The sequence below is a fragment of the Lissotriton vulgaris genome, chromosome 3_1, assembly GCF_964263255.1.
Source record: "Lissotriton vulgaris chromosome 3_1, aLisVul1.2, whole genome shotgun sequence".
Taxonomy (NCBI): domain Eukaryota; kingdom Metazoa; phylum Chordata; class Amphibia; order Caudata; family Salamandridae; genus Lissotriton; species Lissotriton vulgaris.
Genome location: NC_141689.1, coordinates 1,037,305,885 through 1,037,320,463, shown reverse-complemented (window position 1 = coordinate 1,037,320,463; position 14,579 = coordinate 1,037,305,885). Strand labels below are relative to the sequence as shown.

The 14,579-nt window shown below is 44.9% G+C and overlaps 1 protein-coding gene across 1 annotated transcript in view; it reads left to right on the top strand.

Moving 5' to 3' along the window:
• METTL14 (methyltransferase 14, N6-adenosine-methyltransferase non-catalytic subunit) overlaps nucleotides 1-14,579 on the top strand; it is a 205,733-nt gene that overhangs the window by 50,609 nt on the left and 140,545 nt on the right. Inside the window, exons 5-6 of the mRNA XM_086961446.1 lie at nucleotides 1,542-1,629; nucleotides 4,584-4,674. Of these exons, the coding sequence (XP_086817572.1) occupies nucleotides 1,542-1,629; nucleotides 4,584-4,674 (179 nt within the window). The remainder of the gene's footprint in view (nucleotides 1-1,541; nucleotides 1,630-4,583; nucleotides 4,675-14,579) is intronic.

The following is a 14,579-nucleotide window of genomic DNA, read 5'->3' as shown; positions in this document are numbered from 1 at the left end:
GTTATCCCCTAAGTGCATTGAGACATGCATAGTGCCCTAATTTTCTTCAGAAGTCATTGCAATATCTTAAACCTCTTAAGAGTCTAGCTAACATGTTGCGCAGGTGTACACAACATTTAGCCTCACATCCCCATTGCTCTTAATCTTACCATTTGACTATTGAAGTCCTAGGGCTTGGACATTTTTCTAATCTTTCCCAAGATTGATTTGACGTATTTTCCCAATCCTAGGTGATTAACTATGACACAAATAGAGTACATTACATTATCAGCTGTACACATTAAACACTTAAGGGTCTTAATTTTTCTTCTGCAGGAGTGCATATTTCCTATCTCTGCTTGCCCCTCAGACCTGCCATCTTTAAAAATATATTTTTTTCATCTGAGAAAATGAGAAAGGGTCTTGGGTGGGGGGGTTTGCGGAGGGGGGGAATTAGTAGAGTTTGGATAGGGGGTGGGGCTTTGAGTCAATCAGTGACTTTCCAGCTCTGATGAGGTTGTGGCTGAGGGGGGCGTTAGGAAGAGTAGGCACAGTTATGAGCCCAGTAGGAGTGAAGGAAACGCTCCTACCCTCCTCCCAAAAACAATACAAAAGCCTGTCACCCTGCCTCTTCTAGTAGGTTTTCCCTGCCTAAAAAGAGAACCCAGTGGGAACCACATCTTTTAATAAAACAAGAAGCGTCTGATTGCCATTACTGTTATACTGTCCACACAGTAAGGCTGCGTTATAAAGTAACAAAGTATGCAATTGTTTTGCATGGTCAAAAGTGCCTTGCGATTTCCGCAGTGCTCATTGATGGGCAGGGGGATTAGAGGGTCAGAGTCAGCCAGTTGCACACATTATGCACAGGATTTGGTTGGTATTGAAAAAAAACCATTAAAAGATGTACAAGTTATTGCAGGTGAGATTGGGTAATTTTTTTGGATGTGTGTGCTGAGGACATTTAAACAGTAGATCTGTAAAGGGAGAATGAATGCCAATTTTATCAGAAAACATAGCCCTTCTATAACCTTGACTGAAACCACTAGCAGCACGTCTTCTTGTGTTATAACTCCTGCAGAGCTTTGTCGCCGACTCCACTGCTGCTTAATGACACCATTCCAGATCTGCAGGTGAGAATACAATAATCAAGGTCACTTGACTTGTTATTTGTGTTTGAGGCCTGTGTTGTCTGCCACAAGTTCTAGAAATGACAGTCCTGAACATGTTGAAAGCAAAGGCTAGGTCAATTGCTTTAAGCAGATGGGAGTGAAGAAGAGGCACAAAAGACCGGGGAAGCAGCGACTTTTGGGGTAGTAGTTATGTAACCAAGATCAAGCCTGTTCACGATGTTCATGAGTAAGGCAATCTTATTTGCAAATGAGCTCTGGATCCAGAACATAAGCTTAATTTAGAATTGCAAAATTCCCAGATACTTCTGCTTCTTGTAAATCCAGCTTGGCAAACAAATACAGAAACTATTTTGGAAAATTCATTGCTTACCCTTTTTCAAATTTTGTGGCACACATAATGTTTGCTATTGGTGTTTGTGTCTTTTCTAGGGTACACAGAGCTTAAATCCTCACAATGATTATTGTCAGCATTTTGTGGACACTGGACACCGGCCTCAGAACTTCATCAGAGATGTTGGTAAGTCTGAAATTCATTCAACAAGCATTCGATCTTTGTTTTTCAATGAAATTGTAGGCTTCTCTTTCTAGTTGAGAGTTGAGTTCCCAATATTATTGTCTGGTCTAAAGTGTGTATATATGTTTTACTTTGTGCAGTATGCAGTTTACACCTCTCTTGTTAAAGCTGACACTACACAACAAAGAATAACCTATTTTTGACTTGCAGATAACTTTGCACCAAACCTTCAAAAACAAAACCAGTTTGGTATCAAAATAGTCATTGACTGTCACTTTTGATGAAAACAAGCTTGTCACTGACTGTATAATACTTGGGTTATTGGTTGAGGGGGTATTTAGCCACCTCAAGTAATAATCACAATCTTTGTCAAGCTGAACCTCTAAAGTCATTAAGTAAACTTGAGCTTAACCCCCTGATAGCCATGGCATAGAGGCTTAGCTTAGAGGAAATGTGTAAAGCGTTTGTGCAGCACTAAAATAGTAATTCAGTCGAAATGCAAAATAATAAAAACCCCAAAACATATTAGGAAAATAGAGTATATTTAATGTTTTCCTGTACCTTTAACCCGTTCCGTGCTCGCGTTGGCCTACGGCAGTCGCGAGAACTACCTCGCTAGTGCTGCGCACTTCCTTTGGCTGACGCGACCCCGCCCACTCATTAGAACTCCCGCACCGCAGTGGAATTTGCGCCGCGGTTAAGAAGTTAACAGATGGTCAGCCTTATGATCGTTGATAAACTTCTTTGTCCTGGGTCCAAGAGGTACAGTGGTCTACGCTCTTCTCAGGCTGCAGGTTCAGTCTTTTTCTGATCTTGCAAAAGTCCAGGAGTGTTCTAAAGTGGGTGGATGGAAGTGCTCTTAAACATAACACATGAACACAATAATGCTTGCCACAAGGTAATGGGTGTGAATGACTCCTGTGGAAGCCCTAACCGTTGGAGTGAAGGTTCCTGGGGCTAACTCTACCCACTTTGGAATTTTTCAAAATGCCTGAAGTCTTCGGACACACAAATCTTGGGCTTTGAGGAATGAAAGTGTACATGGTGAGTATACTATGATAATCCCAATGATGTCCTACATCTAACACCAAAATCCATACAGTTTAATACAGACCCTGTACTCCTAACAGTATTCAAGACAGAAGTCTGGTAAATCAAAGCTGACCTTTAGACAGCCAGAGAGTGGACACTGTGATTTAGCTTTCTGTTTCCCTCCGTTGAAATGTAGCCCAAATATTATATGCACACCCAGAAGACCCTTCAAACAGGCTATTATACTGTAGTGTCAAAATAGGCCGGCTGTGATTGGGGCCTGATTAGCTGGGGAGACAACGGAAGGGCCCTGCTCAAGTGTCTGTTAACATTTGCCTGTAACAGGTAAAGACACTTTGAAGTGCTTCCCAAATGTCATATGAAAAGCCCCAGCAGACCTGTCAAGCAGGTATAGGCCTGTCGTACCAAGTTACTTTGATAGGTCGCGTTTGAAATTAAACCCTGCACTGCCACGCTACTAGTGACAGGCCTTTAGTTGTCACTGTAGTGGATGGCACAATGGGTGCTGCTGTCCACTTGTGACCTTTAACTTGCATGCCCTGGGTACACTTTGGTACCATATACCAGGGAAGTATAGGTAAGTAAAATATGCCACCAATCAGGAGTATACTCATTTTACCATGTTGAAAGGAGGTGCACAAGAACCTTACTACTGGTTAGCAGAGTTAAAATTCTGTAACCAGCAAAAATAGGATTCAGTAAAAAGGGCAAAATGAAATCCAAGTGTCGCTGCCGAAATTGTAAATTTCCAACAGATGGGTTGCGATAGGAGTAAGGCATAATATAAAGGAATGATTAAGGTACAAATCGAAAAAGGGGTATGCAACGGTTACCACGCATTTTTTACAACGTGGTACCGTTAGCACGCTACTTTTACCACGCAGGTCGTTACAACGAAATGCGCTGGGGGGCGCTCCAGGATAGTAAATACTTTAATTTACTATCCAACTCCTTTCCCTAGAGGCCACGGGGACTGGAGTTGGAATAGTAAATTAAATAATTTACTATCCAGCGCACCTCCACGCAAGTCGTTGTAACGACTTGCGTGGTAAAAGTAGCGTGGTAACGGTACGCGTTGTAAAAGTACGCGTGGTACCGTCATACATCCGGAAAGAGTTAGCCAAAGGTTAGCAAGTTTAGTGGATGGGAGAGATACCGGGATAGCGTTTCTGCTATGATCAACAGTACTCTGGGTTTGATGACCATCTTTGCCACACCCTAAAAAAGGAATTAAAAAACACTGGATGGTTATTTTTGTGTGTTCTCAAAACAATTATTGTGAAAGCTGTCATCATTGTATGGTATGATTCTCGAGCCAGTTTGAGAACCTTCTTCATGTTTATGTGATCTCAAACGCTTTTAAATGGTGGAAATTCTAAAGCAGTAGTTAAGGAAAGGGGTAGTGACTAACGATTTGACAAAATGACATGTTGTGCTTCTGCCATTAGGACTGGGTGTATTGTATTGTATTAGTGTGAAGTTAGCGTCATACTCTTCATCTGGTATTCACTGTGCAAGGCAAAGATGTTGAACCCATCTATGAGGGAAGGGCCAACCTCCAATGCTTCAGGATATACTTAGAAACTGAGTTATTCATACTTGCCTTTGATAAAACTACAGATTCTATGCTACTAGGCATGGAATATCAGATGGGTTTCGTACCCTACATTTCCTTAGGTCTCCTAATGTCCAATAACCATGGACCTGCATTTCGGCATGCACAATGCACTGAAATAACTGTCCTTCAACATGCAGCATTCAACCACTTCTTTCATTGAAGATTTCCCAGTTTATTAAAATTGTGCAAATTACTGAGTTATAATTATGTACTCTTTATGTATTGCGTGGTAATTGTATTTTTTTAAGTTACTGGGAATTTCTTATGCATGCTTTTTCTCTCCCAGGTTTAGCAGACCGGTTTGAAGAATATCCAAAACTAAGGGAACTCATAAAGCTGAAGGATGATCTAATCAGTCAATCCAACCCTCCTCCCATGTAAGTTGAAATCGACAGTGGTTTTATCCCATTCTGGTTGCATACTATTTAGCTACTCCTGGGCAGCTTAGGCAAGTGCATGCACTCAGTCCTCCTGCTTTTGTTCACTGGAAGGAAAGCCTTTCCACACTCCTATAGTGCGGTAACTACAAAGCTACTTATTTATGTACAGTTGCTAGCATGCAAGTGAGTGAAAGTGTGCATGTGTCTTGGTTAAGCCCGCCTGTGGCTTGGTTACCCCTCTGGTTCAAACAACGCATTAAATGGTTAATTGTTTTCTTACTCTGTTACGTAGAATAGTAACTCAAATGATGTTCGACTGTTTTCTTTTTAGCTTAGAAAATGCCATAAAATAGAGCCTGCATGTAAAATGCCAGCTTCGTTTTAAAACCTTTGTTGTCCTGCAGAAAAAGTGTAATTTCCTGTCGCCAACAGGATATCTGCCATCCATATATGGCCTTTAATGCTGGCTAACCCTTATCACCGATTGTGTTAATCGGTTGGTCGATCCTGGCTGTGAGATGGAAGGAACTCCTCCAGTATTTATTGGTCTGGCTTAACAGCACAGCTATTGTTTCCAATTATTTTAAATGTACATTAAGTGGGCTTTCGCTCTTCCCAGATAAGTTTCTCACCTCATACATCAGCTGTCTGGTGTATCATTTCCTCTCCTCTGGCTTACTTGCATTAGAATGCGTAAGAGACCATTTTATATATCAAAAGTGCATCGAATCATCACACTTTTTTGTTTTTTTGTTTAAATCTCACAGATGCATCATTGTACATAAAGCAATAATTGTTACTTTCTGTTTTTGCTGCCGGTGGCATTTTTAGGTTTCGCCTGGCCGTAGCACTGCGCAGCAGTGCTCGCGCAGGCGAAATCTTTTGATCCTACAGTATGGGGCTTTGTCCCGCCCGCTCTCTTCCATTTGCTAGCTCCATAAATGGAGGCTAGCCATTGGAAGAGATTGGTTGTCAATCACTCTTTCCCCGTCACGACGCGATTCAGGGGCGTTTCCGTGTCTTTTTTTAAGTCCCGCCCCCCCACACCCTCCCTCTCGCCGAGGAGTTATTGTGCCGTTGTTGTGCCTTGTTCCTGGTTGTTTCCTACAAACGAATCGCCGTCGAATAGTTTTATAACAAAACAGCATGTATTAGGAGCCTCGGAAGCTGCCATTCAATAGGATGCTGCCGGGGGATAGACATTCGTTGAAAAATCATGTTTAAATGGGAAAGGCTGCTTGTCCGTGTACGCCGGCCTTCGTTCAGAAAAGAGAAAAACGTGAAAACAATTAGAGGGGAATGTTATAGCGGTAGAAGCATTAGAATGAAAGTACTTCGCTGTTACTTACTCCCCAAGCATTTTCGGGTGCGGTGGGGGATTGCTTGGACTTCTTTTGGTGGGCGTGTGCTTGCTTCTCACTTCTTTTCAATGGCGGTGGGGCTTGTTCTGGTTTTCAGATCCGGCCACACACTGCCGGTGTTCAGCTGAGCAGGCGCAGCGCTCTCTCCTCCTCCTCCTCCCGGACCGCGAGACACCGGCAGCCGCCTCCCTGCAGCTCCAGGCGGCCTGACCCGGGGTGAGTGACCACGCTGGGCAGAGGGTGGGAAAACAGAGAGTTTGTGTGGCAGCGCCGTGGGTGAGGCACAGGCATCCCTGGTGACACGCATGGCAAGGAAAGATGCGCACTTGTCTCTACTTGTGCTGCACATGTAGGTTTAGGACTTGTGGACTGCAGTGAGCTTGCACGTGTAGTAGCACGCAGGCTGCCACTGAACGACATGTCACCCGTTGACTTCAGAGGACGTTTGCATCTGTTATGGTCATTCTGCTCTTCATACATGTGGCCTCCAGGGAGGGGCAGGTCTGCCCCTGGAGCATATGTGCCGGCTCGGGCTCAAAGTTGCGTGGGTAATTGCTTTGTGAAGACCCCATGCAACCCCCCTCCTTCCCCCATTGAGCTTTCCCCTCTGAGAAACACTTGTCTTTTGGGACATAAAGGGCTTTCACTGATGATACGTGAAATTTCCTTGTGCAACGCCACACGTCCGTGGTCTTGCTATATAGAAAAGTACACCGGTGGTTCACCGAATTTCTGGATCACAGGCTTCCTAGGAGGGATACCTGGATGGTAGTGTCTTAAGTGCAGGGCAGTTTGTTCAAAGTATGAGCCGTCGTAACGGCCAGGGACTCTGTTCCAAGGGGATGTAGGCGATAGTAACCGGGCACATCACCTCGGGCACTTATTTCATGTTCCCAGTAAATGGTATTTCCTTCTTAAGGGTCAAACTGACAAACCTTCTATTGGAGTCAGTCCTCTTTGGTTTCTGGAATTTGTATTTTTAGAATCGTGTTAATAGTTTTGCCCTACACCACAGCAATACTAGATGTGATGTTATATGTCCCATTAGAGCACCATTTATTGTTTATTGACCAGAACAAAAAGTGGTTGTTGCTTCCTATATATCTAGGCGCACTGGTCTAACGGCCCCAAAGAATGTCCGAATTCTGATGTACACTGTCGGTCCAGCCAGTGTCTACATAGTTAAATGTTGATGTTTTAGTTTAACACGTATTCTATTGTTTCTGTATTGTGACTAGGGTGCGTGTGCTAGTTTTCTGTGCTTTCTGCGGAATAGTTGTGTCTGGATGGGTCCCTCGGTCCAGGCAGCTGCGGATGCTGCGTTATTGTTGTTCATTCGGACCAATCTGGGTTAACAACACTGCCGGAGCACTGCTCACGCGTTGTCATCGGTGCCTGGATCTAGTTTCCCGTGGGTCGCAGCCGGTCGGTCACCCCTTTCTGTTTTGTTTTTATTAATCTATGTTTTTGTAAACACGGATCCTGAGAAGGGGCGGTGCACAGTGGGCTGCAGCATTCACAATCATGTGCTTCGTCTTGTTTTGGGGAATTACAGCATGGCTGCGGGCTCTGTCATGCTCACGCATCCACCTGACCAATGTATTTATTATCTAATGTCCGCCCGAGTACAGGAGCATCTAACCTGCCCGGTGTGCAGAAGGTAGCCGAGGTTATGGTTCCTCGTGCGCTTTGTTTTCCCACACAGCTTCTTTGGCGTTTAATAGAGATATAAGTGTTGATGTTGCTTGGAGCCCGTCTGTATTCCTTTTGCACACTTTGGCTGATATATTTTTGGGTTGGAGTGGTGTGCATTGTTGGGGGTACCGAGACAACTTTAATTTTTGTACTTGCTGTAAATTAATATCAAACATTATTTCGTGATTGCTTGACATGTTGCTTCCGTGCACATGTGTCAATGAGTAGCAATTTCAGGGCTTTAAGTATGATGGAAACACGGGGGGAGTTCTCTCAAAGGGGTGTGGTGGATGTAATTAGGGTGTGGCTTAAAACACGGAAATTAAAAATCTGTGCTTTTGGTAATTTGCTGCTTCTGTCATTGTATCCAGATATATCATATAACACGTACCATTACACATCTAACAAGCCAGGACTATTGGCTTTGCCAATGGTTGTTAGTTGCATAAGATTAATAAGACACAACTATGGCTTTGTTGTATAGAATATTGAAAAGGCCTCAGTTCTGAAATGATGAGGCAGAAATAAATATATTGCGTCTCTTTGAAGTTGCATCGAATCAGTGAAGGGTTGTACTACTGCAGAGCTAAGATTTTTTTCCACCCTGAAGGTGAATGCAAAAATGTAGCCCAATAGCGACCCATCTCAGCATCTGATTTTTGGAACTGCCGGTGCTGAGCACAGAAAGAACCTGGGCTACTTCAAGACCTGAGCAATTGTATAAACTGAGTAGTATACTTAAGATGATTATAAAGATTTGTCGCATGGCGCTGGTTGATGCAACATGCCTTAATGCTTAGCTCGTTGAAGATGTCAACACATGTATTCATTCATAAGCTGATGAATGGATTATTGTGCTGTGCAACCAGGTTTTCCGGTCTTGTTACCACTGAGGTCCCATGCGTCTGAAACTATTGTCTACTTCAAGCCCTGACCGTATGGTTGCCCAGTCCAATGTTCACTGTTAACACTTACAAGATTACCAATTTTTGTTTTGAAAGGGGGCTCTTGTGGGTAATGTAGAGCAGTGTTTGGGAGGGGTGCACTTACTCTTTGAGATGATCATGTGCGATATTTTAAACACCTACTGATGGCCTCATGAAAGTAAAGAAGCTTTTTCCAATAACCAATCCTAAATAGTCTTTCTACAGCAACCTACTGGCTCTCCCTCACTAGGGTCTTCACTTTCTTTTATATAGCCAGAAACTAATTATGGGGCTGATTGGCAAGACTGGACATCTAAGTTTAGCATTATACCAAATTTACGAGAGATATACCGGCATTTGCGAGAGATTAAGCTATTGGCATTGTAAATGACAATGCCATTTATTTATCTGTTTTCAAAACCAACACTTAAATAAAAATGTTGTAATTTACAATGCCAATAGCTCTAACTTTTGCAAAGGCGAGACCGTTGCATTGTAAATGCTTGTTAACATTTTAGTCAGGGGTCAGAATGCAAGGCGGGCCTGTTGGTTTTGTGAATGCTTGTTAGAGTTGAATGTTAGTTGTAATATTTTCTGTTGCAAACCAGACGATCTATAAACATCCTAGGGGATTCTGTTTTGCACTTTTTGACTGCTTTAGAGCTAGCTCTTTAATTTCTTCATGTTTTCTACAACTAGTTCTTAACATTCTCAACATTTACTGTAGAATGTATTTTTACAGGGTTTCTTGTCTTCAAATATCCAACTCCTGCTGGTTTAAAATGGACATGACATGGATACAAGGATTATAGTTTTCTTTTCGTGTAATGAATGCAGACACAACACATGGGAATTTGCTTGTTTCTAGGCATAATGTTTTGGTTGTCCTTTTGTCATCTGAATACAAACAAACCCCTGTACTATGGTTGTCGTTTTATAAAGGCAATTTGAACTTTATGCAGTCTTTGTCGCCTGGGTAAGAAATGTCCCTGGCAGTCTGGAATGCAAATTGTTTTATTTTGGATCTGCCAGTCCATCTCTAATGCTATTCCACCATGTTCGCCTCTGTTGTAGAACACTTCTTCTGGAAGTCAGCTTGTCAACTCGCTGAGGCATTTCGCCATTGGTGTCATCTGCAGCTCAGCATCTAAGCCGCTTTAGCAGATACAGATTTCTCAACCTCTCTATGGAGAACACTCCATTTTGCAGTCTGTGATTGACGTCGCCATTTAGCTGCCCATCTTTTAATCTCTTCATGCATTGGAAATTGAGGTTGATGTATTCTAATTTAGTATGAATGAATGAATGTCTTTATTGCATAAAATATTAAAATATTCATTACAATAATAAGTTACAGTAAAAACAAATTAAACACCACAAACGTTATAGAGCTTCAATAAAATCCACATCTTGTTTGCATTTCCTTAAGGCACCAAAAAGTAAAATATAAAAAAAAATTGGTAACTTTCCCAATCCATTTAGTCTTTTGTGTGAAAACAATATGCAGCAGCCTCCTTAATAGATCTGCAATTGTTGAAAGAAATACATTTTTCAAATATTTCTTCCTCAAGTCTAATAGGCTGGACACAAACAAATTAAATGCTCAATTGACTCCTCCTTATACATACAAAGACGACCTGCCTTTGAAGGTAAACAATTAGCATCCCATAACCCTTCAAATTGGGATATCGGGATCATCATAAGACGAAATCTTACATAATTTAATTTACATCTTTGAACGTCTTTGATTCAAATGATGATATAAATATTCTTGTTCTACACTAAGATATGATTCTGTTACATGGTGAAAATGGCTGTATTTCTTTAATGCTAACAAATCAGCAGCCCGAGTATTCATCCTCAAATTGAGCCTTTTTAGCCTCTAAAACAATTTAATCGGGTCTAATAATTACTGAAGATTATTTTCCATATTTACTCTATTAATAGCTGCTGAATTTAATTCAGGATACAAGTTGCACTGCAGGGCTTTAAGTGGGATGAAAAAAATGGGGGGTCTCTAAAAGGGGCGTTGCTTATGTTTAAGGCTATGGCTTAAAAACACTTAAGCTAAAAATCTGTGCTAACCTATTGTGCTGCCCGACTTGTATTTGCTGTTTGTCATTGTGAGAAGGTGGCCTGATATGCAGTGGTCACTATTCTAGTGCCCACTATGTATCAGTCCAGCAACCCTTATTGATGATTGGTTGTAAGTCAACCTTATAGACCAGCTATCCTAGTAGCATGGATACGAGCAGTCTAAGGCTAAAGACTCGAGAGGGCGTGTTAAGCCAGCTGTTATACCACACATATACCCCTTGAATACCCAGTGAAAGGACACCACACAAGTGTTATGAAAATAAACAGTTATTTATTAAAGATCACAACAGCCCTGTACTCTTTATGAGGACAGGGTACTAAGCACAAACCAAAACTCTTACAAAAGTACTTAAGTTAGCACAGTATATACAAATGCCCGAGGGGCACGGAAAACCATATACTCTAAAAGTGGAATGTGAAATTCCTAGCAGGTAAGTACAGTACTAATAGCTTTTGGAATCGCTAGGACTTGACTAGGGAATCGTTAGATTACGACTAGGAGGCCTAGGGGACTCGGGTGCAGTGTGTGCACTCTCACGCGAGATGCGGACAAAAGTCTATGGTAGCTAGGAAATAGAAAGTTAGTGTTCTCGGGCGAACCCGACCTGGTAGGGAGAAAACGAAAGTAGATTCTGACCCTTGGATAGTGAGGCTATGCTGGGGCACCGAAATGCCGAAGTTACCTAGCCCAGGGGCTGCAGCTGCATAGGTCTGAAAAGACGTCGGGAATCCTCGTAGACGGACCAGGAGCCGGAAGAAAAGATGCTGGCCGGTGACCAGTGAAGAAAGTTCAGTTGGATCCAAGCCTGGATCTCGAAGATGGATGACACCTGAAAGCAGAGGGGACCAAGTTCGAGACTACTAGCCAGTAGTCAGTGGGCACCAGGAGGGCACCGGATGGTAGCCACCTCGACAAGGTGAGTGGGTGACGCTGGGGCTCGAAGATCTCACGGACCAGGAGGCGTTGTCGGCGACCAGGATGGAGGATCGAGCTGTCCCACGAAGATAGAAGCTGTCGGCGTCGCTGGACCCAGGATTGGGCAACAAAGCCTTGGCAAATTCAAGCCCACGCGGTGGACCTAAAATGGCGTCTGGGGTGGACCAGGAGGGTCCGGGGTGCCTCTCTTGAAAAAGGAAGCAAGGGCCAGCCTGGAGCAACCAGACCAGCAGAAGAGTTGTCGTCGGGCGTCGTTCAGAAGGCCACAAGCCAGCCGGCTAGTAGCCAAACAACGCGGTGCACAGCAAACAGCAGAAGGGCCCCACGCCGATCGTGGAGATGCAGGGAGGCTGACCTTGGTTGCTGGAGCTGCGCTGGGTCGGGGCTTCTCGGACCCCAAAGCACTCACCAGTGGAGGACACGGTGGGCTTGCAGTAAAGATGTCGTGCAGTCTTGGCGATCGTCGGTCCCTCGAGGTCTCGTCGCACTCACGGTTCTCAGCTTTGCTGTAGAGGTGAGTAGAGGTCAGAGGTGCCAGGGAAGCCGGGTCTCGTCGAGCTGGGTCGTCGGATTCGTGATGAAGGACTTGCAGCAGACCGCAGTGTTCTTTAGGATGGTGCCCGCTTGATGCAGGGTGACTACTCCTTAGCCACAAGGGAGAATCTTGAAGAAGAAATCGTGAAGTCCTTTCGAAGAAAGTGGTATCTTGATTCCAAAGATGATCTAATTTGAACAGGGGGCCAGCTCCTATCTTTATACTGAAAAAGGGGGCTGACCCGGTGACTAGGTCCTGCCTATGGGTGGGACCAGGAGGGGGGTGGTTACACCCCTCTCCCCTGCCGGACTTCCCCAGGCCAGGGGCTGGTGTGCCCCTGGAACTGGTTCTGACTGGCCTATGCGTAGTGAGCACCGGGGTGCCACTCAGCAGTCACCTTCCTGAAAAGCCCTGCCTACCCAGGATACACAAAACCATGTCTGGGACGGTGCTAGCACCGCCCCTGACAGGAAACCCTTTGTCCAGGCCTCCCTCGCTGGAAGGACTCCCAGCAGCAGGAGGTCAGACTCGTGTCTGTGGTGGCAGCATCCATTTTGTGGAGCTGAGGCTTCAGTTAACTTTAACCGGGGTTCACAGTTACATACATGTCGTGTCCCTCTAGAAGGGTGGAATGCTAACCCCGTCGCCAGAATTGGCGAGGGGTTAGTATTCCAATTCGTATGACACCTTACTCGACATGTTTTGATAAAGCAATACCAAAGATAGCATTTAACCGCGAGGATTATAATGCACTTAAGAGTATATGGTATGCGATATCATGGAACAGCTATTAGGACTTGGTTCCGCAAGCTGCAGACAGGCTCAGCTCATGCCAGAGCACCATCTCACACGATTCCAAGCACTCTGCCTTCAGGATTGTCAAGGCCTGCCATAGGAGTGACTGATAGGAATCTGTGTGTCCATTTTAGGGTTAGGTATAGGTATACTACACCTACAGCAAAGGGTGATTACACGACTTTGCCCCAGCTGTCATGCAGCCAGTTGTGTCAAATTTAGGAGGCCAGCCAGGGGTGGCATAATACATGCTGCAGCCCCTGGCAGCCCTGGGTACACCCATGCCCTGAGTTACAGGGTCTGATAGGGTGGCCCAGTACCAATGGGAAATGTACCTAGGGTACATGGAATCCATTTTAAAGAGAGAGCAGTAGGCCTGGGGTCCTGATTGGCAGGGTCCCAGGTCGACTATGTCCAAAACCAGCTAAAACACAGGGCAAAAAGTTGGGGGCAACCATAGTCAGGATGTACCTTCCTACACAACCCCCCCCCCAAACGAAAGGAGATAAGGCTATCCTTGTCCAGGTAAGCCTCTATTACCTAAGTGGCCATATAAGGAAGGACCAGCTCTGGCTTGGTTTCCCCCTGTGTCATGGTCCACTAGGCAACCCCTCACCCTAAGGGTATCTGAGGGTCTCCACCATAGGGAATCTCTGTCTCTGGTGTGTCTTGGGAAGGAAGAAGGCTGATGCTGGGATGGAGTACTGAAGTGAGGCTCCTCTACCTTTGGGCTCAACTTCCTCCAATCACCATTCATCATGTGTGCCTTTCTTTCTTTAGCTGAGATGCACTGAGCTCTCAGGGTCAGCCTCTGGCTACCTAAAGCTGGAGGCTGAGTCCCTCTGTTTGGCTTACTGGAGGGACAGGTCAGGTCTGGGGTTTTTAGGCCCCATGTTTGGCTGTGCCCAACAGTGTCCAGCTGTGGGAGTTCCCTAACTACTTTTAAGGGGGATCCCTCAGGAGTCTGTTCTATTTTCACTTGGCTAGGTTTACCAGCTTCAGTGATCCTAATCTGCTGATTAAGGGGTTCTTTTGGACAGGGGGCCCTTTGAGGTCCACCACTGGCCTCCCTGACCTCTTCAGCCCTGGGCTGACTGAGGCAGGGTAGAGAGGTGCAGGTTACCTGCTCCAGACTGGGTCCCACCTGGGAAGGGTCCCCTGCCATCAGGGGTTCTGCCAGGCTAGGCCTGACTACCTCTGGGGCAGTTCCTTCAACAGGGGTAGAGTCAGTTCCCTGAGGAGGCTGGCTCTCACCTAGTGTCTGGGAGGGGGAAGACTCTTCTTCCTCCTCAATGCTCTCTGTTTGAGTGGAGTGATCCATTGTTTCAGGCTTCACAACCTCACTATCTGTTTGAGTAGAGGCTGAGACCATCTCAGCCTTGCCAACCTTTTCAGGAGGGCACTCAGTCTGTGTTTGGGCTGTGACTGTCACAGCCCTCCTATCCTGTTCTGGAAAATCTGTCTGAGCCTGGGCAGTGGCTACCACTGCCCTTCCAACCTTTTCAGGGAGGACTGGTGCTTGGACTGGGGCTGTAGCCATTACTGCCCCACTAACC